Source organism: Mauremys mutica, chromosome 3 (genome assembly GCF_020497125.1).
Source record: "Mauremys mutica isolate MM-2020 ecotype Southern chromosome 3, ASM2049712v1, whole genome shotgun sequence".
Taxonomy (NCBI): Eukaryota; Metazoa; Chordata; order Testudines; family Geoemydidae; genus Mauremys; species Mauremys mutica.
The window spans coordinates 118,410,461-118,435,156 of record NC_059074.1 but is presented as its reverse complement, the minus strand read 5'-3'; the positions used below and the strand labels follow the sequence as shown (position 1 = coordinate 118,435,156).

General features: G+C 39.2%; 1 protein-coding gene across 11 annotated transcripts in view; it reads right to left on the bottom strand.

Annotated features, from left to right (window-relative positions):
- ARID1B (AT-rich interaction domain 1B) overlaps positions 1-24,696 on the bottom strand; it is a 413,974-nt gene that overhangs the window by 135,689 nt on the left and 253,589 nt on the right. For all 11 annotated transcript variants that reach the window (XM_045009633.1, XM_045009635.1, XM_045009634.1 and 8 more), the window contains one exon: positions 1,498-1,741. In XM_045009633.1, coding sequence (XP_044865568.1) covers positions 1,498-1,741 — 244 coding nt within the window. The remainder of the gene's footprint in view (positions 1-1,497; positions 1,742-24,696) is intronic.

Below are 24,696 nucleotides of genomic sequence, written 5' to 3'. Positions count from 1 at the left end.
AAGATGGAACTTCCAGGACTGGCAAATCATTCCATAGAACAGGATAGCTGACTTTCAAAACCATGTCGACTTCCTGGTAAAAAATTAATTAGGTAGACAAAACACCGATTTATTTAGCTGGACATGATTGTTTGGAGGTACACCAAATGTAAATGAACTGACTTCCCATATTTTAATGCTGGGTTCTTTCAACCAAATTTGGGACTTCCAGCAACGCCATTTGATTTGAGCCCTCATTGTAAAGCGCATGATTCAGTGTATGACCTCAGCCTACCTCTACTATAATAGACAGGTGGGGACCAGTTTAGAATGTGTCTAGAAATTTAAAGTTTATATAGAGAATATTTAAAAAATAAACGATACAAAGTGTTTGAAGCGTCAGTTATTGTGTCATTGGGGGTAACATACAGGTTGTAGGGGGATGTTAGCGTTTTGGTGTTAGGCAACATATACCATATACAGTCTGTCATGTCCCCAATGCGGGGTATACGGTGGGTGAGTTCAAAGTACAGCCAGCAAACAGTGAGGGTACATCACTCATACAAACAGGTTACAGATAGTCATGGGCATGAGTAAGCGGGCTGAATAATGGGGCTAGGACGGCCCTCACATGGTGGAGTTCGGTTTGGTGGGTTCAGGGCTTAGGGGATAGAGTCCAACAGGGTGGTCCACAAGTCTCCTCCCCCCTGTGGGTGCACAGAGTCACGCCCGCTCACTCCTGGTATTGGCGGTGGCCGGTGACGTGCTCCATGTAAATGTCTCTGGACCAGCGAATAGTAATACATATAACTTTTCTTCTGGGCAGTTTAAGGTATCTTTATAAACGTCTTAGTCTACATGAACCACCTTGGACCGCACGCCAAATGGCACTGGAAAATGAGTAGTAAACATTTCTCTATCAGTTTAACTATTATTGGTGGGATGGAATCCTAGTGATTTCTTGTCCCTTCCAGCTGTCGGGTGGAAAATACTGTCTTTACTAGTTTGCACTGATGTCACACACTATGCATTCATAACACAGCCCATGGATTATTTTCCCTTCCTGGGCTTATGGTACTCTATAACTCCAGGGATCAAAGACAACAAAACCCTATATGTAGAATGAAAAAGGGACCCAGAATAATTCAAAGAAGTGTGAGACTTTTGATAGATGGATCCAAGATTTGGCCCAAGGGAAAAGGTCTGAGCTGTACTGCTGTAAAGTTGAGAGTGTCTGGATCAAAGGTTTTGATCGGCCCATTATAATGACACATACCGAGCGCAATTCTGGATCTGGACCAGAAGATTCAAAGAATCTGGAGTTCAGGGGTGTTTGATCTGAAGTTTTAGTTTGAACTCATTTCTGATAAGTGGGTATTTTAACAACAAAAGGTCACATAAATGCAAGATTTCCATAAAATGAATGAATTTCAAATACCCAAGCCACAGAAGTAATTATTTTAAAAATTACATAAAACATCATATTTCTACTCATTTTATTTTTTAAATCAAATTTACCTGGAATACTTGCAGGAGAAATTGGACCAGATCTTGATTGGTTGCTTCCAACAGGAGAGCCTACAGGGGAAGGTGATGGACCCCCTGGGATTCCAGAGAGATGTGGGGAGGCATGAGGGGAGAAAGGTGACTGTGCAGGGTTACTCTGCTCTCCCTGGCTGCTTGTAGAACCTGATGCACTAACCGCTGAACTCAGTGTTGCTTCAGTTCCAGTGGGCAGGTCATCAATGGAGCCGGATAAATCCTGAGAGAAGAAGAAGAAAAAAAATAGAGTATGAGTAAGAACTAACACCCAAGGAACAGCACCTGAAAACTAGAAGGGTGGTGAGGAACTCTCTGTGCTTGGGTGGAAATCATTATTATTTTTAAGATGTTATTTCATGTAGAAGATGATGACTGGCCCTGGCCCCTTGTCTCATTAAAGACCCAACTGTGATTTTTTCAATAGTAAGGAAGTTTGCTCTGGTCTGTTGGTTAAATTCCAATTCATATAACTACATTCTACCAATCTAAAATCCCCTTCTACTTTTAGCTGGATACGCCGTTCTTCACGTGTTTTTCTTTACTACTATATGATCTAAGTTCCCTGTAACCTGCCTCGCCATGCAGCAGCCTATTTAGTGCCATGCAGGTGCTCAGGGAACTGGCCCAGGGACCTGCTGCGCCCCCGGCTGCAACTGTGCTGCGGCCCAGACCTGCCGTGACTGGGGCGCCCGGACCCAGGCACGGCCGGGGCAAGGCAGCTTGGCTCCAGGCTTGGCTGGTGTGCCCCCATCCAGCCCCAGCCCAGACCTGCTGGGGCTGGGGTGCCTATTCTGCAGCCCCAGCCCCAGAGCTGCCATTGCGGGGAGAGGCATCTCTCCCCACCAGCCCAGGTGCTGCTTCAGGGAGAGAAAGCTGCAGGGAGTCTCTCTCCCCGCCATAACCCTGGAGCACCCTCCTGCACCCTAAACCCCTCATCCATGGCCCCACTCCAGAGCCCGCACACCCAGCCGGAGCTCTCACCCCCTGCACCCAATCCTCTGCCCCAGCCCTGAGACCTTCATCCCTGGCCCCACCCCAGAGCTCGCACCCCTAGCCGGACCCCTCACACCCCAACCTCCCTCCCATACTCCGAACCCCTCGGTCCCACCCCATGAATTTTGTTATGTGCACCAATATGTGTCACACATCACGTCCAAATTGGTGCACATAACAAAATTCATTCCACGCATGGGTGGGAAAAATTAGAGGGAATACTGTGTACGATGCTGCTGTGTTTCATTTCAGATATGGCTGCACTGACAATGGTGCATAAAGTGTTCCCTATAACGTCAAACCTCGCTTATCTGAATGCTAGTTAACTAAAAATTTCAATCACCTGAAGGCTGGTTACAACCCCAAAAGGTTTAGATTCCTAGATTCCAAGGCCAGAAGGGACCACTGTGATCATCTAGTCTGCTCTCCTATATAACACAGACCATAGATCTTCCCCAAATTTCTAGAGTGTATCACATAGAGAAATATCCAGTCTTGATTTCAAAATGTCCAGAGATGCAGACTCCATCCCAACCCTTGGTAATTTGTTCCAATGGTTAATTACCCTCACTGTTAGGAATTTATGCTTTATTTTATTTTACATCTGAATTTATCTAGCTTTAGCTTCCAGCCATCGGATCATGTTATAAAGTTCTCTACTTCACTGAAGAGCCCATTATTAAATATTTGTTCCCCAGGTAGGTACTTATAGACTGTGATAAAGTCACCTTTAATATTCTCTTTATTAAGCTAAATAGATTGAACTCCATGAGTCTATTACTATAAGGCATGTTTTCCAATCCTTTAATCATTCCTGTGGCTCTCCTCTGAACCCTCTTCAGTTTATCAACGTTATTCTTGAATTGCGGACACCAGAACTGGACACAGTATTCTAGCAGAAGTTGCACCAATGCCAAAATAACCTCTCTACTCCTACTCCAGATTTCCCTGTTTATGCATCCAAAGATCACGTTAGCACTTTTGGCCACAGCTGGGAGCCCAGGTGCAGATGACCATTCACCACGACCCTCAGATCTTTTTCAGAGTCACTGCTTCCCAGGATATAAAAGTTCCCCATCCTGTAAGTATGGCTTACAGTCTTTGTTTCTAGACCTACACACTTACGTTTGACCATATTAAAACACATATTGTTTGCTTGTGCCCAGCTTACCAAGCGATACAGATTGCTCTATATCAGTGACTTATCCTCTTCATTATTTACCACTCCCCAAATTTTTGTGTCATCTGCAAACTTTATCAGGGATGATTTTGTGCTTTCTTTCAGATCATGGATAAAAATGTTAAATAGCGTATGACCAAGAGCCAGTCCCTGTAGGACCCCACTAGAAATGCATATGCTCGATGATTCCCCGTTTACAATTACATTTTGAGACCTATCTGTTATCCAGCTTTTAATCCATTTAATGTGTTCCATGTTAATTTTATATCATTATAATTTTTAATCAAATGTTGTGAGGCATCATGTCAACTGCCTTACAGAAGTCTAAGTATATTAAATCAACACTACTGCCTTTATCAACCAAACTTGTAATCTCATACAAAAAAATCAAGTTAGTTTGACAGGTTCCATATTCCATAAACCCATACTGACTGGCATCAATTAGATTACCCTCCTTTAATTCTTTATTGAGTCCCATATCAGCAACTCCATTATCTTGCCTGGGATCAATGTCAGATTGACAGCCTTATAATAACCTGGTTATACTGTTTACACTTTTAAAATATTGGCACAACATTAGCTTTCTTCCAGTCTTCTGAAACTTCCAGTGTTCCAAGATACAGCAAGCTCCTTACCCTGCTCTTTTAGAACTCTTGGATGCATCTATCTGGACCTGCTGATTTAAAAATGTCTAACTGTAGTAGCTGCTGTTTAACATTCTCCTGAGATATTAGTGGAATGCAAAGAGTTATCATATGATATGACTACATAATATTCCCCTCCCCAATACAGAACAGAAATATTTATTGACCACTTCTGCCTTTTCTGCATTATTATTGATAATTCTACCACTTCCATTTAGTAATTGACCAACATCACTGTTATGATTCTTTTTGTTTCTAATATTCTTAACAAACTCCTTCTTACTGTCCTTAACTCTGCTGGCCCTAGATTCATCCTTGTGTCCTTTTGCTTCCCTTATAAATTGTCTACAGTTTCTAGCTTCTGATTTATATTAATTACTATTAACTTCCCCTTTCTTCTATATATACTACTTTTTATAGCTGCCTTTACGTCCCCCTTTTAACCAGGTCAGTTTTTTAACCAATACAGCCTTCTTACTCAATTGTGGGTTTTTTTGGGCATCTAGTAAAGTGTTTGTAAACAATTCCCAATTATCTTTAACATTTTTCTGATTAAATTCTTCTCCATCCTAATATAGCTCATAAATGTATTCAGCTCTCTGAAATTGGTCCTTTTACAGCACTAGGTATATATATTACTGGCCTGGACTTTACTCGGTTTGCACATTATAAATCGATCAAGTCATGATCACTTGTACTTAAGATACCAATTTAACTTTTGACTGTAGCTCAAGCCCTATGGAATTAGTTGGTTCTTCAGGATTGGACTTTAGTAAATGTCAAACAACTAGAAATGTTGCAACAAGGTAGAGGTGTATCCCATAATTTTTCAATAGAAGTGGGAGCTCCCAAAAGTTCAGTAACCTTCTGTTGGAGGAAGCCCTTGCGTAAGCATTCATACTTAACAGACACTGAGAAAACCCACATTTTGCAAAATGTTGTGGATTTTTTACACAATGACAAATACTTTAAGGTTGTAAGGTATATGTTAGGAGGCAAGCTGATACTTCTATTAGCTAAGTAAGGTGCAAATAAAAAAGAGATTGCTATTTCACACATAAAATAGGTCATCTCCTGCGTCATCTCATGACCTCAAAGTCTTCAACAGATTAAATAACTGGTATGACAGACCATTTATCCATTTGGTTCTAATCTTGCTCACATGGTTCTAATCTTACTCACATAAGTAGTTCCACTGAAGCTAACATGATTGGTCACATGAGTAAGGTGTGGAAAATCTTGCTCCGTCTGGGGGAGAGTTGATGAAGGGACAAATTATTCTTATACAAACATCAGCCAAATTTTTGATAAGCAAAGGAAGAAAATCTCAATAATATTTTTGTTTAATTTTCAATACTTTGGGCCAGATTGCAAAGGAGTATCTTTAAATGTAACAAATTTGCCATCACCTACTGGCCCCCTTACAAAAGACTCACCCTCTAAAAAAACTAGAATTTTTTGAAAACTATAATTCACTTCCAAGTTGCATGAGTTTAAGTGCAAAATAATCATCTTAAAAACTCAACCAGTACAGAAAACACCCAACATGCTGGACTCGACTCTTCCTTGCGCTTAATGAGGACTACTCTCTGTGCCTGACCCTCCATTTTTGCTCCAAATTTGCTCCCAACATGACACTTCATGAATCTTCTTTCCAATCCAAATAAGACCTCCATTTCTGTGGGCATAACTTTGCACCTGTGATATTAATGCTTTTTCCTCTGAGCACAAAACCGTAGGTGTAGTTCATTGTGCATGTAAAAATGGGAATCCATATTCATAATCTGACCCTGTATGTCAACACTGCACTGATTTTATAGTAAAGTTGCAACCCCTTGAAAATAGTGGCATAATACTGTAATTGGCAATAAACTGTTTTTGTCTGTTCTAAAAACTATTAATGTCTATAGAAAGTGTAAGCAAGTAATGAAGGTATTTCATACAGTATAGAATAATTACAGAGATTCTTAAACAGGAGTATATTTGACAAATAGGTAAGTAATTACTGCTCTTCCATGCATAATATAGCGTACCCTTAAACAGAAGCAAATGATTACTGTTGTAATGTGTAACAAATATAGCAGAAATTGCTGATAAAACAAATGCTGCTGAAAAACACATAATAAAAACTGAAAACAGAACCTAGCAGAATAGAAGCAGTTCACAATGAATACAGATCCTGTGTACCCAAGGGGTACAAGATATATACATACACAACTCTGTGTTTAGAGAGGCCATTTCACCCAGACTACAGCTCAGACTCAATAACATTTTTTGGACTGAAGATCACTTGTTTCATGAAGCCCGGTGGAATATGAAAAAAAAAAAAAAGTATTAAGCAGGTAATACTGTGCATGATAAAATGATTTGTAGTTCAGGGATCAAGGCAAAACTTGAGAGTTCACCATAATATCACCATTTATCTTTGGCTTGCTGAGTGTGTATGTGTAGGGGGAAGAAGGCGGAGGACATGAGTGAAGTTCATTTTTTCCATCAGGTTGCATTACGACTTATTCTGTTAATCCCCCACGGGGGAGGAGTGAGTGACAAGTCCCAGGCATTTCCTCAAGTGCATGCCTTCAAGGGATTTCCTCACAAACCTGATGCAGCTCATTCATAAAAGCAAAAGGGGAGGGGGAAGGCTCACGTGATGCTACTTTGCTTAAAGAGCTAAACTATGTCCAGAGAGAGAGAGCGAGAGAGAGAGAGCGTGCAAACAAGAGACAGGCTTCAACTGCACTGCACACTACTTCAGCCTGACCTGACTGACCCCCCTCCCGTACATCATGATCCACACACACTGAACAAACAGCAGGATTTCCTTACAGGACTGGATATTGTACATGCACACCTCGCAATTCATTTAGCCACACTGTCAGGGACGTTATCATAGCAACAATGTATGTCTTGCCAAGCAAGACAACAGATAAACATGGAAGCTTTCTTACAAGAGTGAATAGACTTATATTATTCACAGGGCTGTCCAGGTTACAGTGGGCAAAGTCAGCCATCCATACTTCGTTAACTTGCCACGGAGTTGTCTGTGATTTTTTACTTTTAATTCAATAATTCGGCAATTATATGTACCTTATGACCTCCTCCTCCCATCCCCCATTACATGCAATGCAAGAATAGGTGCAGCCTTGTTATAAAAAAAAAAGGTACATGAGGAAATTATATAGAGAAGAGAATGCATGAAGTATACAGATAGTAAGAGCAGAGGTCTTCTTATTGTTCTCATGTCAGCAGCATTTTAATGTTTGCTGTTCCTCCAAGTAACAGAACAGTAATAAAGTAATATATAATTTCCATATTACAGGCATACACATTATGTGTGCACATACATTTTTATATGTAAATTACATAAATACACTTACACACACACACACACACTCACTTAGCTTAACCATATGCAAAGCTATTTAAAAACCTGCTAATAAGAGAAGTACCACAGTGGTTTAAGCATGCAGCCTAGTTAACAAAGAAGCTCTGTAACTAATACTTCTCTAGAGGACAATTTAGTCAGCAGGGCACCAACTCTATTCTTTTATAAGTACTATCAGATCTATGATGCCTGTAAAGAACAGAGAGACCTTACTGCATCTCATTCAAACCAAGGCACCTTCAAGGTACAGTGGTTCCATTTATCTTGTTGGAAAGCTGGCAGGTTAGGTAATTGCAGGGATTCTTTTAAGGGGCTGAGGTCCCCATACCCCAAGGCATGCCTTAAATTCTACCTCTTTTTCAGAGACTTCATCTGTAAGGCTCTGATTTCCTGGAATAAAGCACAGCAAACCTACTCTTGCCAAAAATCTTTTGCTACACAGGTTTGATTCTTGTAGCATAATCTTATTAGTGTTATCTACAGTTTACTTTAGTTTTAGAATGTGGTGCCAGGTCTAAAGAAAAATAAAGGATGAAATGCAATTTCCTATATCTTCTGCTACCAAATCATACCAAAATGCTACATTATCTATGTGTGTATCTATATTATTCAGGACATCCCAACCAGTTCTCAAAGCTAGTTTATAGATAAAACTTGATTACAGACCTAGCTGTCCCTGTGCAGAATTTATATCTCTTAGGTAAGTGTGTTATCTATGACAGGTTTCAGAGTAGCAGCCGTGTTAGTCTGTATCCGCAAAAAGAACAGGAGTACTTGTGGCACCTTAAAGACTAACAAATTTATTTTAGCATTTAGCATGAGCTTTCGTGAGCTGCAGCTGCAGCTCACTTCTTTGGATGCATACCAACAGGCATTGATTAGACTCTGCCTGTTGGTATGCATACTTCCACCTTTTCATGTTCTCTGTATGTATAAATATCCCCTGTCTGTGTGTTCCATTCTATGCATCCGAAGAAGTGAGCTGCAGCTCACGAAAGCTCATGCTAAATGCTAAAATAAATTTGTTAGTCTTTAAGGTGCCACAAGTACTCCTGTTCTTTTTGTGTTATCTATGACTATCTTCCCTTTTCCCTTCACCTTCCACCTATGTACCACCTTTATTCTTGTCCATGTGACAAGTATAAGAGCTAAAATGAACAGGATCACATTGTGTTTAGGATTACGATATGTTTTCCCGGTGGTACGATCTTATCAGACTTTGACAGGAGAGCCATTCTTGATTACGATCCACAATTGTAACACAGCCAGCAGGGAAAGGTGTAGGAAGTAAACTACTCATATGGAGCCAGGAAACCTAAGGTTACTCATCGGTGAAGCACAGGGGAAACAACACAGTACATAAATACATATATATTATATAATGATCCTTCTCGCTCAAGGAATATTCCTAGAGCCAAAAAATATAAAAATCCAACATCAAAAATGAGACTGCAATAACTTGATAATAATCCTGGAAGCAAGCAACATTCTAAACACAATTAGTTTGACAGCATTAGGACATTCTCAGCTCAACATTAAAAACACATCACATAAGGTCTGACTCTGCTGCAATTAAACACCTAAAGCTACCCCATGTCAGCTGGCTCAGGCTGCAAAACTGCAGTGTAGATTTTTGGGCTCAGACTGGACTGAGACTGAAGCCACAGTTAATAAATTCAGGCCTTCTCGCAGTCTTTTAGTAGTATTAAAGATGGCATTGCTAAAAAAGATAGAATGCTACATAATATACCCCCCTCTACCATTTTAAAAGTAAAATCATATTTTATATAACAAATACAAGTAGATACACACACTTCACTATTGTTTTGGAACTAGAGGGGATTACGAACAATATGCTCTGTAATTGAGATTAACTTTGAGCCAATGATTTGGCTGACAAACACACAAAGAAAAACGCCACAATAGCTCTGTTTAAATTTCAAGATATTTGTAAGACCTCTTTTCATCACAAAGCAGCCTATAATAGTGTGTTTCAAGAAGTCTTCCAAAGGCCCCGCTGGTCACATTGTCTAGACAGCAAGTGAGCTAACAGCCTCAGATTTCCTGTGCAACTGGAAAAATACACAGGCACAGGAATGATGGAGAACATGAGGAAAAACCTTTCATGTACTAATGCTGGCTCCCCAAGCAGGTGTCTTCTTTCCAAACTATATATGTTGTAATCCTTATCCAGTCATGTCAAAAATACCCCAAGTGCATCCCTTAAAATCTTATCTGACAAGACACACAGAATACCTCCCACCCGTACCTCTCCACTCATCATAACTGGAGAAACAAAATCAGCCAACCTACTTTTTTAAAAGTGAGGTTGTTATAATCTTTTTGTACAAGTGGCTTTCAACATTATCAGTGTGGCTTCTTGCCTAAGTAACACACTCATGGCCAAAAGACAAGGAACCTTCTACAAATGTTGTTAATTCAAGGTTCATTTGAGGCAAATCAGCCACGATCACTTCCACTACAAATACTTTCTTTGGGAAAGCCCTTGGTCTCTGGTATTAAGCCTGATTCACCAACTTTCTGTCTCAGAAAATTCTACCATGACAGGGAATCTGTTCTATATACTAAATTTGTGTGCAGGACAAACCTAAGCTTTGCTAAATTAATGTTTGGTTAAAGACACTCTTCACATACGGTTAGTCATGGTATTCCAGACATTTTCATTTCATTCCACTTATTACACATTCATTCTCATTTTAACTGTCAAAACTGTACCTGTACACACTAAGCTATTCATGAAAGCTTCTAAACCAAAGTAGCTCACTTTGTGCAACATTTTACCTTCTTGCACTAATTTTAGTGACAGTAAATAAAAGCGGTGTGAAATGTGGGCCATTTGCTAGGGAAACCCATTTCCTTCAGTCTATAAATCTCAGGGGTTTCCTAAACCAGTGGCTCTCAACCTTTCCAGAGTACAGTACTGTAACACTTTCAGGAGTCGGATTTGTCTTGTGTTCCTCAAGTTTCACCGCACTTAAAAACTACTTACTTATAAAATCAGACATAAAAATACAAAAGTGATTCAGCACACTATTACTGAAAAATTGCTTACTTCTCATTTTTACCACATAATTATACAATAAATCAATTGGAATATAAATATTGTACTTACATTTCAGCATATAGTATATAGAGCAATATAAACAAGAAATTGTCTCTATGAAATTTTAGTTTGTACTGACTTTGCTAGTGCTTTTTACATAGCCTGTTGTAAAACTAGGTAAATATCTAGATGAGTTGATGTACCCCCTGGAAGACCTCTGCGTACCCCTAGGTGTACATGCACCTCTGGTTGCGAACCACTGTTCTAAACTTCCCCAAATAATGAACTGTGCTCTCAGACATCCTGCTTTGTTGTTGTAGGGTCAAATACTATTTTTGAAAAGTTATGACGAACAGATTCCAAAAAATGCAGAATCATTCTCTCCGCCCCACTCCCAGTCCAGTATTAACTTCAGCAATCAGGAACATGTGTGAGCAAATTATTTTAAAAAAAATCAATGTTATGACTTGTTTTTGTTTAGAATTGATAATCCCCAGTCTTTGTGATGTCAGCAGTGGCTATAATTTATGCAAAGTCTAAATACCTGCACGGGATTCAGCTTCCATTTGAACAGGATGGATTCTCTTTACTAAGGGTAAAATCATGGTACCATTGAAATCCATGTGAGGTTTGCCAGTGACGTCAATGGAGCCAGGATTTTATCCAAGGTTCCCACCTGATGGGAACATTTCCAGACAGTAAACATAAGGGGATTCTAAACTGATCAAATGCAAAGTTCAGAACAAAACCAGTGTACATATTAGTTTCCAAATATGGGTCCCGAACCTGCAATCTGATACACAAAGGTAGACTGTCTGTGTGGAGCCCTAATGACACCAACAGTAATCTGCACAGCCCTATGGGAAGCCCACACAGATTGGGGCCACATTTTGGTTATTTAGGAAAATAAGATTTCACTAGCCCATCCTGCTTAGAGCAGGGGCCAATTTCTGATTCGGTGTTTTTAAGATGGCTTTTATTTTATAAATATTTTTAATAATCCTGGTTCAGTATATTTAGGTGACTGGGAAAAAAAGTCTGCAGTAGTAGTAAGTTCACTGTAATTCCTATTTGTGGATAAAGCTGCTAAATCCTCTAGATCACGGTTTCCCAAACTTGGGATGCTGCTTGTGTAGGGAAGGCCCCTGGCAGGCCGGGCCGGTTTGTTTACCTGCCACATCTGCAGGTCCGGCCGACTGCAGCTCCCATTGGCCGCAGTTTGCTGCTCCTGGCCAATGGGAGCTGCTGGAAGCGGTGCGGGCCGGGAGACTTACTGGCCGCCACTTCCAGCAGCTCCCATTGGCCTGCAGCGGTGAACTATGGCCAGTGGGAGCTGCGTTTGGCTGAACCTTTGGACGGGGCAAGTAAACAAACCAGCCCGGCCCGCCAGAGGCTTTCCCTACACAAGCAGCGTCCAAGTTTGGGAAACACTGCTTTGATTTTATGATTTAAAGGAGTCATTTATTTCCCAGGATTTAGTCCTAGCAAATTCCTCACTGTCATAAGGACTATTTGAAATACATGTTGACAGGCTATTCTTTTACTACCTTTTTTAAAATGGAGTAAGATGTTACTGCTGTACATATCTGTGAATTCTTCAAATTTAGAGATATGAAAAAAACTGACCAATTTCATAACAACCCAAATGGAATCTGATAACCAATATCTAGTCCACTAGCCACAAGTTGGGAAAAACGGGAGGCTGCGGGAATGAATGTAATGATTTCAACAATTTTTGCTGGTCAAGAAGGTAGTCCTATAAGGTTGTGTTGGCAACAGATTGACAGGGAAGAGAGCTTTATGACAATCAAAATTACATTATAGTTTCAAAAAGCCACATGGAAATATGGTCAACTGTACATCTCAGTGAGTGTATTCAGTACCACTCATAATGTGATCCATAATTCTCTGATAGTTAATGAGAAGGGGACTCCTGAAGTCTCCAGGACATTCAAGAAACCCTCCCAATGGCATGAAAAAAGTTGATATTTTACCAACATTAGCTTTATGAAATGATAAAAACTAATGATTCCCTGCTCTCAAAGCAAATTGATGAAGTCTAACAAGAACTGTAAACTGGTACGATTTAGGGCTTGTCTTCCAACTGCACTTTTTGATATTGAAGGTAAACAATAAATCTTTAGAGCAGGAAAACAATAATACAACATCTCTCAAGGTACAAACTTTCTAGTTTATCTCTAAAATGTAATGCTTAGCTCGTAGAAATTCTGAAAATAAAATTTAAAAACAAAAATCCACAAACCCCTTAGGAGCCATTTGTTTCTTTAGTATTCCAGCAATGAAATATTCTCAACCAGAAAGTCCTGTTGCAACAGCAAATAAATTAGCAGCATTTTTTAAAAAACAAATTGCCCTAAATCCACTGGGAAGACGGAAAAGTTGTATTTGTACAAGAGAAATCTACTAAAACTTAATTGTTCTGACACTATTTTTCACTCACAGTTCTCTCAGAGTTGTTCTCTCTCCACAAAGACCATTTATAAGATAAAATCCCTTTCAATAAAGACAAGTTTAGCATCACATAATTTTTTCTAAAACCACTGTGGACATTCAACATTTCAGAAGTTTTTCTGAGAGAGAGCTCACCAGCTGCCCCAAGACAAGAAAAGGCTCTTCAGAGGGAAAGGATCATCCATATCTTCTGAGAACCCAAAGAGAGGGGAAGGTAACTTTGCACAATGCAGGTATATGGAAGAAAGACTTATTCTCATTGAAGTGTTTTGGTAAGAAATTCAGGATGTGGGGAGAGCCCTGTTTAAGAAATGGAGGACTTCACAAACTTCACAAGAACAATGGAAGGTATAAGAAATTAAAGAGCAGCTTTCTTTGCAGCCAGTTGGGATAGCAGCCATCTCTCTAGTCCATGTTGGTCAATTCTTCCCAAGGAAGAAGCAGACCAATCCACAAGGGCCACACAGCAGATGGACTGAGGGGGTGAAGAAATCTAGATCTTCTCAACTCCTAATGCAATTATCTTATAGGCCTCCATCTTGCCTCCCTCTTGCAATAAACTTTTAGGTCAGATGCCCATAGAAGGACTCAAGCAGCTACTGGCCAGTCCAAGCTTCTCTTTTCTGCTTTCATTTCTACCTCGAGGGTACATGCAACTTGGCATCACAAAACCAGGAAATAAAATAAGAACATAAGAATGGCCATACTGGGTCAGTCCAGTATCCTGTCTCTGTCAGGAGTCAGTGTCAGCTGCTTCAAAGAGAATGAACAGAACAAGGCAATTTTCAGTGATCTATCTCCTGTCATCCAATCCCAGCTTCTGACAGGTGGAGGTTTAGCGATACTTAGAACAAGGGGTTGCATTCCTGACCATCTTGGCTAATAGCCATTGATGGACCTATCCCCGTGAACTTATCTAAATCTTTTTTTAACCCAGTTATACTTCCTGCCTTCACAACATCCCCTGGCAACAAGTTCCACAAGTTGACTGTACATTGTGTGAAGAAGTACTTCCTTTTCTTTGGTTTAAATCTGCTGCCTATTAATTTCATCAGGTGACCCCTGGTTCTTGTGTTATGTAAAGGGGTAAATAACATGTCATGCATCCGACGAAGTGGTTATTCATCCACGAAAGCTCATGCTCCAAAACGTCTGTTAGTCTATAAGGTGCCACAAGACTCTTTGCTGCTTTTAACACTTCCCTATTCATTTTCTTCACACCATTCATGATTTTATATACCTCTATCAATCATATCATATCATATCATGTATATCTAAGATGAACAGTACGAGCCTTCTTAATCTCCCCTTATATAGAAGCTGTTCCCCAATCATAAGGGGATTCTAAACTGTATATACCCAATCATTTTCTTTGCCCTTCTATGTACCTTTTCCATTTCTATCATTTTTGAGATGGGGTGACCAGAATTGCATTCAGTATTCAAGGTGTGGGGGGTACCATAGATTTATATAGTTGCATTATGATATTTTCTGTTTTATTATCTATCCCTTTCCTAATAGTTCTTAATGTTCTGTTGGCTTTTTTTCACTGCTGCTGCACACTGAGAGGATGTTTTCAGAGAACTAGCCACAGTGACCCCAAGATCTCTTTCCTGAGTGGTAAAAGCTAATTTAGAACCCAACATTTTGCATGTATAGTTGGGATTATGTTTTGCAATGAGCATTACTTTGCACTTATCACTGCTGAATTTCACTGGCCATTTTGTCCCTCAGTTACCCGGTTTTGTGAGATGCCTTTGTAGCTCTTTGCAGTCTGCCTATCCATTGCTATGGAATCATATTATTGATCTCTTCTTCTTAGTAGTGCTCTAGTATGCGGTGTCACTTATTCTATAATTTGATAAAATAAGTCAACAACCCAACACATTCACTGAATACTTTACAGTGATAGCAGCTCCAATGATTTGCTCAACCGCACCATTGGGTTGTCAGTCATGGCCATGTTAAGGAGACAGGTCAGATTCAGGGTGAATGCCAGTGAAGATGCCATGGTTGTTTACTAGAGAGGTGAATTTGGCCCGAGTGAATGGAGTATGTTGAGAAAGAATGTGGACTAATCCTGCAATGTAAATCCACAGATACAAACATCCCTGATTTCAATATGAACTGAATCAGAAGGCATGATATGGGCCCACCTTTTGTTGTTGATTGGGGTTTTTTAAAAGTTGTCATCTTCAACTCTTGATTTATAAGCAAAAATGTATCAGAGAACTATATAAAAACAGCAATAATTAGCACAATGCCATTCTCCTTATATACTGAGTGCTAGGGGGGGCAAGGGATAGATGGCGGCTGCAACACCATCGCAGGGTTCACAATTCTTTCTTTATAGTCACAGAAGAATCAACCCTAAATCTTAAACAAATGACTACCATCAATTAACTTTTGTGCTTTCATCTTCATGCAAGATTTCCACCTCTTCTTTGTTTTTCTTTCATTTTTGTGACTCCAGCATGTGATCCCAATTGAGTGTGCAGCTGAATGACTGATAAAGTGCAAACAATCAAGGGCTGAGACAGTTTTAATTAAGTTCTGCTTCAAACACAAACACACACACACACTTCTACTTTCTGATGTTAAAAGGAGTTTATAGGGCACTAACAGCAAAGTCAAAGTATTATGCTTCAAAGCTGCTCATTCAGACCCCCCCCAACCTTTAATTATTAAGTAAACTGGAGAAAGAGCGAGTGTGAAATCAAACACAACAATAACAAAAAGCAGAAAATAAATGTTTAGATCTCTTCTCTCAAATGGCAAATAGTGCCACCTACCTTAATCAACCAGAATCCTGAAACATGTCTCCATATAACAAATATTCATTTCTTCAGGACTGTCTGGGATATAATATTGTATAAAATCATTTAGCTACAGGACAGTTTGGTACTTTGATATAACATACTTACAGTGAATTTGTGTAAAATTCATAAGCCTTTGACTTTCCCATGCAAGTTTTAAATGGTTTCTGAAATCCTATAAAAATACCTGAGGGCTCAGATTTTAAACAGCATCATGATTAGACAAACAGAACAGATGTGTTGTTACGCTTCCTTTAATCACTTACACCTTTACAAAAAAATTGAAAAAGGCAACGGTCACAAAAAGACCACCTTTAAAACTGCATAGTGTGCTCTTCCCAACCCCATTTTACAAACTCTATCCAAACAAAATGATGGCAGCAGCCTGGCGGAAATATTCAGAGTTACAACAGAAATTATTTCTTTCCCATCACTGAGGGTGTTCACCTAACCTCTCTGTCTGAGAGCTTGAAATTTACATGTGCTCTTTGATCCCAATTAGAGAGAGGAAAGTAGAAATACAGATTCATAGTTGAAGTACGTTAAAGCAAATATACAATACATAGAAGTAAAAATACAGCATTCACAATGATGATCTGAATTTTAGTAAATAAATAACCATGAGGAAAAAATGTTCAGTGGTGAATAGGAAAACCAACCTTTTGTTTGTCTTTGAGTGCCCTAGCGATATGGGACTCTTGAAAGTTGCAGCTGTTTCTTCTTATCATAAAGAATAGAAAGAACCCCAAACTCTTCCAGATAATGTTTCCAATGAGCTTGTGTCTCTTAAAGTTATCTTGGGTTGGGGGAGGGGTCTAGGGAAAGGGTACTCAACTATATTACAATGAAAGAATAATAATTATGCCCTGAGAGAAAACAACGGAAGGTGTTTCAGTATAGAATATTTGCAAGTGAAAAAGAAAAAACTGTAGTCAGCCAATCCTATTAAAGTTGTACTGTATTTTATGACCTAGCTGTTAGTATTTGGTTCACCGTAGTTTTATAAAGGTGTTGCCTGCGTGTCTGTATTAGCCCCTTGATGGTTAGTAAGGTTGAAGGGAGTAGATCTGTACCAATAAGGCACAATTTCTCTATTGTTGTCCATTCCTCTTTTTATGATACTTGCTTTGTGACTACAAAAAGCTCTGATTGTGGAACCATCAAACCAAACTTTGTCACCATCACACTTCCCTGAGTTATTCACTGGATAAGATTACAAAAAATAGCAAGAATGAAGCTGGCTTCCTCCATGCCACCCCCTCAAATTCTGAAGGGTGCTTTTTCAAAATAAACAAGCACGTTAAGGTAACAAACAGACTTCTGAATTAACTAAAGGAGTAAATAAAGAACTAAATATGTAAAAACTGTAACAATCATGCCAATCTGTTACGAGCTGAACCATTGCCAGTTAGTGGGCCTCAGGGCTCCATAGGATTTCTCAGCACAGTGCCAAACTCTAGCAATATTGTTATGGTTAGAAAGGAATTTCTCACAAGAGCTAACAAAGGCAGAAGGTCATAAATAAACACAGCAGGATTGCCTTGTCAGTTCTCATTATTAGCGCTGTGGGCACTTGCTTTTCTATGGGCTGCTCACAGGTTCACTTAAGTGTAAGAGCTCCTCCTCAGAATTTCACATACTCATAAATAAAGAAAATGTTTCTTAACTCAAGAAAGAAAAACACGTGTAAAAAAACCTGTGTACACACACACACATACACACACACACACACAAAACTGATTGAAAGCTTAGGCAAAGCTAGCCCAGAACTGTAACATCCTTTTTACCTGGGCCTTCATTATCTCTCACAGGCCTCTGTCAGACTTCAACCATAATGAACAAGAAACTGTACTTTCTTACTATAACAACAGTCAACAGAATTACATCTGGGCAGGAAATGAAGCTGAGTTCCCAAACTGATCCTGACGTGCGTTATAATACCAGGAAAGCACAGCTGTGTGATCATTACTGCAATTATAAAATGACATTTAGTGTTAACTTTCTTTTGTTGCAGAGTTGAAAAAAAAAAAAGGGAGAGGAAGGTACCAAAATTATTGGGGATATATCAGTAGGAGGAAAAAAGGGGGAAAGCTCTTGAAACCTCAGGTACTAGGCAATAAGCTATAGAGGGAGATAGGAAAACCCTAAGTGGATACACCTTTCCTTTTGCAGCAAAGGAGAGATTTAGGGAAGGCTGTAGACCTCCTCACACAAAAGAAACCAGTGATTTGGTAAGTTTAATGTGATGCATTTGCATTGATTTCAGGGTATGTGGAGATAGTTCCCAGAAAATTAGATCAAAATCAGAGACAAGCAACATAATTTTATTTAGCCCTATTCAGTGTGCTGGAGTAGAACTGTAAGGACTTACAAAAACTTCACAAGGTCACGTCTTTAGGGAAAGTTCCATTGAAATAATGTTTTAAAAAGAAACTAGATAGACTTGGTATCAGTCATCACTGATTCAAGGGATGGGATATAGCCACAGTTAATTAATATTCCCTACTACTATACCATAGGAACTTCAGGGAGGCAACAGGAAGGATGTTGCTCAATCACACCCCATTCTAACAAAAGAGAAGAGGTAAAGAATGCAATCACGCACTTTTTAGAATGACATACACATCCCCCTCCTGTGACTGTTATATAGCACTCTAGTGAATTGCTTTATTTTCTCTGGACAGACTTATTAAAAGGACATGCCAGCCTTTAAAGGCCTAAAATTTAACCTGTATTATCACTGCTATAATCTGGGCGTCCTCTTCTACATTTCTTGTCTTTTAAAATACAAATTTTATTGACTTCCAAGAAAAATTTCAGACAAAAAATACAGACCTGGTTGTGATGGGCCTACACAAAACCAACTTTATTTCCCCTCTACTACTGCCTTGTTTTTTAGCCAGTCATCTTCCAGACAAGGAAGCTAGGCTGGTAGTACTGATGTGTTAGGATGGGAATCATGTTCAGAGAATTGCTTCTCTCAGTTAGAAATGTCGCAGCCTTTCATTGAGCACCATTCATTATTATCAGTATCAGAAGCTGGAGCAGCATTTTCTGAGTGAAAATTCTTTAAAGTGTGTCAAATCAGTCTACACATTGTCCTTTAGTAAAAACACACCTGGACTGTGCAGAAAATGTGTTCTGAATACTCTATATCCTGAAGCAAGGACAAATTAAATCTGGACAGCAGTTAGAATCAAGGCAAGCCATACTTACTGTTCCAGAAACTGATACACAAGGGGCTATTTCAAAATTGCTTGGACTCTTAGGTAGACTTCCGTTACCGAAGAAACTAGAGGTGTTACAGGAATAGAATTCTTTCTGCAACAGCAGCAATGTTTACTTCTCAGCTCCAGGTTGTTTTTACAGGAAAGAGCTGCTGGAAGTGAATGAAGCAGGAATTAAAGATAAATGATTTCGGCTGGTCCCTTTCTGTCTTCCTCTATCACCAGATTAGGTATGATCTAATCACAGGACACATCACAATGCCTCCTTTGGAGTGTTGAAACTGAGCTATCACTTTATTTCTAGTGTTCTCTCTTTAATGTCTCTTATAATATTTTCCCAGTTCTCTGATTTCTGGCATTGGCTTAAACTTGCGCACTGCATCAGTCCTGACACTCAGCTTCTTCATAGTGAGTTAACAATTACTGCACCTGGATTTCTAACTGAAATAATATAAACACACTGCTGCTATCTGCAGAATGTAACACACTCAATTTGGGCAGATATCATATAGCTGCAACAACAAATTATTTTGTTATATGACAACCATGTGCTCAGTGCTGTACAGGCCCCAAAGAAGACTTAATCCTTGCCCAGAGGAGCTTACAATCAAACCAGACAGCACAATATGTACTGGGAGACCCAAAGCAAGGTTCTGTTTTACAGCATCAAGTTTTTAACTTTGTCTCCATGACCACAAATTTTCTCTCTTCTTCATTGATAAACATAATTACAATAAAAACTCTCACATAAATAAAAGATGAATGTTGAAGCCACAAAACAAAGAGCCCATAATAAACAATTTTATAGAATCAAGCACTAACCTTTACATTCCCAAGAGTGAGATATAAGAGAACCAAATTGTGAAGGCAGCTCGTTTTGTGAAATCATAACCCATGAAGTATACCATCTGTGATCTAGCACAGTTCTCGTTAAATGATGGGTCCCTGTGCAGTTGAATATGAGAGTTTCTCATTGAATTCTGAGCTCCTGATATCTTTTTTATTTGTTTTCAATATACAGTATATGCATTTCTGAGAAAAGGATACCAAAAGCAAAACAGAACCTATATTTTCCCTTTTAATTTTATTTTTTTTGTAATATTTACCAGTCACTTTGCAATGTGTTATCTTCACTGATCAAAATGTGTCTACTTCTCTAGGAATGCTATTCAGCAGTTATTTTCAAAGCCGGGATTGGGTTTCAGCCTACTTTCTCCAGTGCATATTTGTATTTATTCCTTTGTGTACTATAGCATATTAAAAAAGCAAAGATGTCTGAATACAGATTGACACGTCGTCCTGACAATGCCTGTTGTATATATGAAGCGATGTGAATGTTGGTGAATTTGGTACTTAGATATTAGTGACACAGATTCCAGATTTGTAAGAATAAATTAATTTTCTTTTAGCACAAACTTTTTTCCTCTCCAATATTTAATACTACACCACTCATAGCTTTGGGGTTTTTCATATCTATCACTTAAAATATTTTACATTTTCTCACTTGGATGTTTTCTGGTTGCAAAATCATTGTTTTAATGGTTGCATGACTTATAAACCAAACATGGAACTCCTCCTCATCCTACATACTAAGCACATACTGTAACAGATTCTATTGCCCTCAGTGCACTGCTTTGGAGATTCTCTCCATAATTAGAAAACATTATTTTTGTACAATCTGTACAAGGCCATTTCATTTTTTTAGCAGTTTTTAAGAGTATAAAACAAGGTGGATTGATTTAAATCACAATTTTAATCATGTGTTAAATCAGCGAGCAGAAAACCTTGATTTAAATCATAGATTTTAATTGTATTTTTTAGTTGTTTTCTAAAGAACAGTTGATTCTCATTGGTTGGTATCATTAAAACATGTTGATTTGCAACTAAATAGAGCCTGTGCACTATATTTGGTCCTTCTTTTTGCTAACCAGGAGGATACATTATATCTATACATATCCACTTAAGCAATTATATAGCTTAACTTCTCTTTATTCAGATTTGTAATTTATTTTACAGTAAATGGTAAATGATGCATTTCTTATTTGCTCAGTGCTTATTATTTTACTTATCAGAGGGGTAGCCGTGTTAGTCTGGATCTGTAAAAGCAGCAAAGAGTCCTGTGGCACCTTATAGACTAACAGACGTTTTGGAGCACGAGCTTTCGTGGGTGAATACCCACTTCGTCGGATGCATGTAGTGGAAATTTCCAGGGGCAGGTATATATATGCAAGCAAGAGGCAGGCTAGAGATAAAGAGGTTAGTTCAATCAGGGAGGATGAGGCCCTCTTCTAGCAGCTGAGGTGTGAAAACCAAGGGAGGAGAAACTGGTTTTGTGGTTGTACTATTTTACTTGTGATTTGTATCAAGCTCTTTTTGGATGGTGTGACGGTGTGTGCATGCCATGCACTGGGCAAGACAGGGTTAACCCCACGCCATGGAGTGCAGAAGTCTTGCCCCTCAGACCATGCAGGGTATGCTCCAACTGCTGCCTCAGTATAAAAGGGAGCAGCCCAGGTCATTATTGGCTGACTGCCGGAGAGGAAGGACCATTGGACGAGGCTCCAGCTGAAGAGTTGCCACAGCCGTTGCCTGCGGGAGCTGGAGATCCTGAGATTAGGACCAGAGATCTGTGGCCAACAGAGACCCAGGGAATTATCTGTGCTGAGGAGCCTGGACAGCCCGATGACCCATGGACTACAGCTTCAAGAAGAGTGGTAGGAAGTGACCCAGGGAAGGTGAGCGTGTGGTATCTCCAGGGCCGGCGCAACCCATTAGGCAACCTAGGTGGTTGCCTAGGGTGCTAACATTTGGGGGTCGGCGACTGTGGCGGCCGGATCTTCGGCTGCCCCGGTCGTCTGCAGTATTTAGGGGGCGGGACCTTCCGCCGCCTCTGTCGGGGGCGGTATTTGGAGAGCGGGACCTTCTGCTGCCTAGGGTGCCAAAAAAGCTGACGGCGCTCCTGGGTATCTTCCACCCATGTGAGGTCAGTGTGTTTCGGTGGGATTCCCCACTGACCCAGTGGTGGACAATGCCACCACTGTTAGAGCCCTGGGTTCAGGCCCGGTGGAGTCAGGTGGGCCTGGGGTCACCTACCCAGGCCACCCTGCCCCTCTTGTGGCAGCCCCTCAGGTATATGTGTAGAGAGGGAACAAAATTCATCAAAGAGTATCTCAAAACATGGTTTGCATTCAAGACTAACTGATCTATTAAACAAAGGAAGTATTATTTGTAGTTAGTGAATTGAGCTGTTTCTAGTCACCATGACCTTGAAGATTTTAGAACTAGCAGATCTCATCCTGTCATACCTCATTTTTTTTCATAGATTAGAAAGGAAAAACAAACTCCTGATTTTTTTCTCTTCCCAACTGGCTTCTTAACTTTGAATGAACTAGTCATTAAACTGAAATAGCCGAATAAACCGAAACGAAGAAAATATTCTCTCTGCACTTGCAGAAGGGGCTACTTATGTCAAAAGCTGGTTTAGACTTTCAACAAACTCTGATTTTAGAGGCTTAGCCAGTGACTTCCACCCCTATATTGCTTTGACTTTCTTAAAATCTTGGCACCAAACATGTATTGCTTAATATTATTTTGTATATTCAACTTAAAAGTTTAAATAAGATTATACTAAGTTTAGGTCTTAACATAGGTTGTCAATTTCAAATTTAATTTTAAATAGGTTTATTCAATTTAACTTAAAGAAAAACCCAAATGGATTTTTTTATTTACTTATTTCAAATAATCAATTTTTATCTACCATGTATAAAAATACAGTTTCGAGTAAAGTGGATGGTGGAGTTGAAGAAAGGAGAAGGTTAGAATGGGATGTACATTTCCAGCATAAAAAGTGATTGAGATGTTTTCCTGTTGTAATATTTGATTCATCGCTTTTTTACAAGAGAGAACAAACAGAGAAAGATTAAAAAGAAAGAGTACAAACTATTCTAGGAAAACAACACAAATTTTGTTTGATCCCCAAACTGGCACATTATTGTCAGCCCTGTTGATTGTTGTAGAATTGTCAGGACATTAATTTATATATATAAAGTAACCAACCCCAACTGGTTTGGGTTTTTTTTTTTAGACCAAAGTTAAAGAACTGTATTGTGTCCATGATCTATATTGCCTTGTACCTGCCCACTTCAACCTCCCTGACACTTGACCTGCTTTCAGAAAAGCAAGAAGTCCAATTTAAGTAGAAGTTCCTATGGGGAGGTAATGGTTTGACCCTTGATCACCCCACCACAACTGTTCCAATTCTCTAATGATTTCCCTGCAGGGTTCATTTACCAGTTTTGGGTCAAAGACCAACACATCTGCAAAGACAAGAGGCGACACAAGCAGTGCATGATGTATTTGAAAATAAGTGCATCATAAAGGATTAGAGCTGCCCTTTGAATTCAAAATAAAAGGAAGCAAAGTGCAAATCGTATAGTATCCTGCATTCATGCTAGCAAACACAGACATGTTAGAGAAGAGATATTCTAGGCCAGGTCCAGAACCAACAATCCCTCGTTCACTTTTTAAAAAGAGTTTTGTTTCATCACTTTTAAAAACTGGGAAATTGGACTCACAAGTTTTCATTATTTCTAACCAATGTAGCTTACACACACCATGATTTTAGAACAGTAAGGTTAAGACAGTCTCTCTAGAAACATGGAGAGAGAGGGGAATGATGATCCAAATTATACTTAACTTTCACTTTTTCATTTTGTGTCTTAATTTACCATTACCATAAATGGTAAAAATGTCACTGAAAGGCGTTGTTTACCTCCTCTCACTAAGTACTCTTAATATATGCAACCTCTGATTTATTTTTTCTCCTGAAGTTTTAAACAATGAATTAAGTTATATGATTTTAACTTGGAGTAGAAGCATTTGAAAGGTGGAGGTGGGCAGAAAATTTTCAAAAGAGATCAAGAAAACAAATACTACCATGCTATTTGCTTCCTAAAGAAAGAAAAATAAACTATTATTCCCTCTATTATCTGTGTATGTTAGAATTATAAAAACATGAGCTCTGTAATACAGTAATGTTTCACGGGATGCTGATTAGATGAAAAGTGTCACGTAGCAATCTTATACAAGGGATCAGATTACACCACTGAGTCTAGTTCTATGGATGTTTTGTATCTGTATGGCCACAGCGACCCTTAGACTGAGGGTAGCCAAGGAAGTCTCTGGAATAGCTTCCCATAGCCCTGGCTTGCATCATCTGTGTTCTGATATATGTAGTTCAGTTAAGGTTACATAGTAATGAACTAAAGAAGGCAAAATATCCCCAGTTAAAAATCTTTTGGTCTTTGGTCTTTATTATTCTAAGTACCACCAACATTAAAACTTGGAAGAAATACCATGGTGTCCTCTACTTATTACAACACCAATAAATAAATT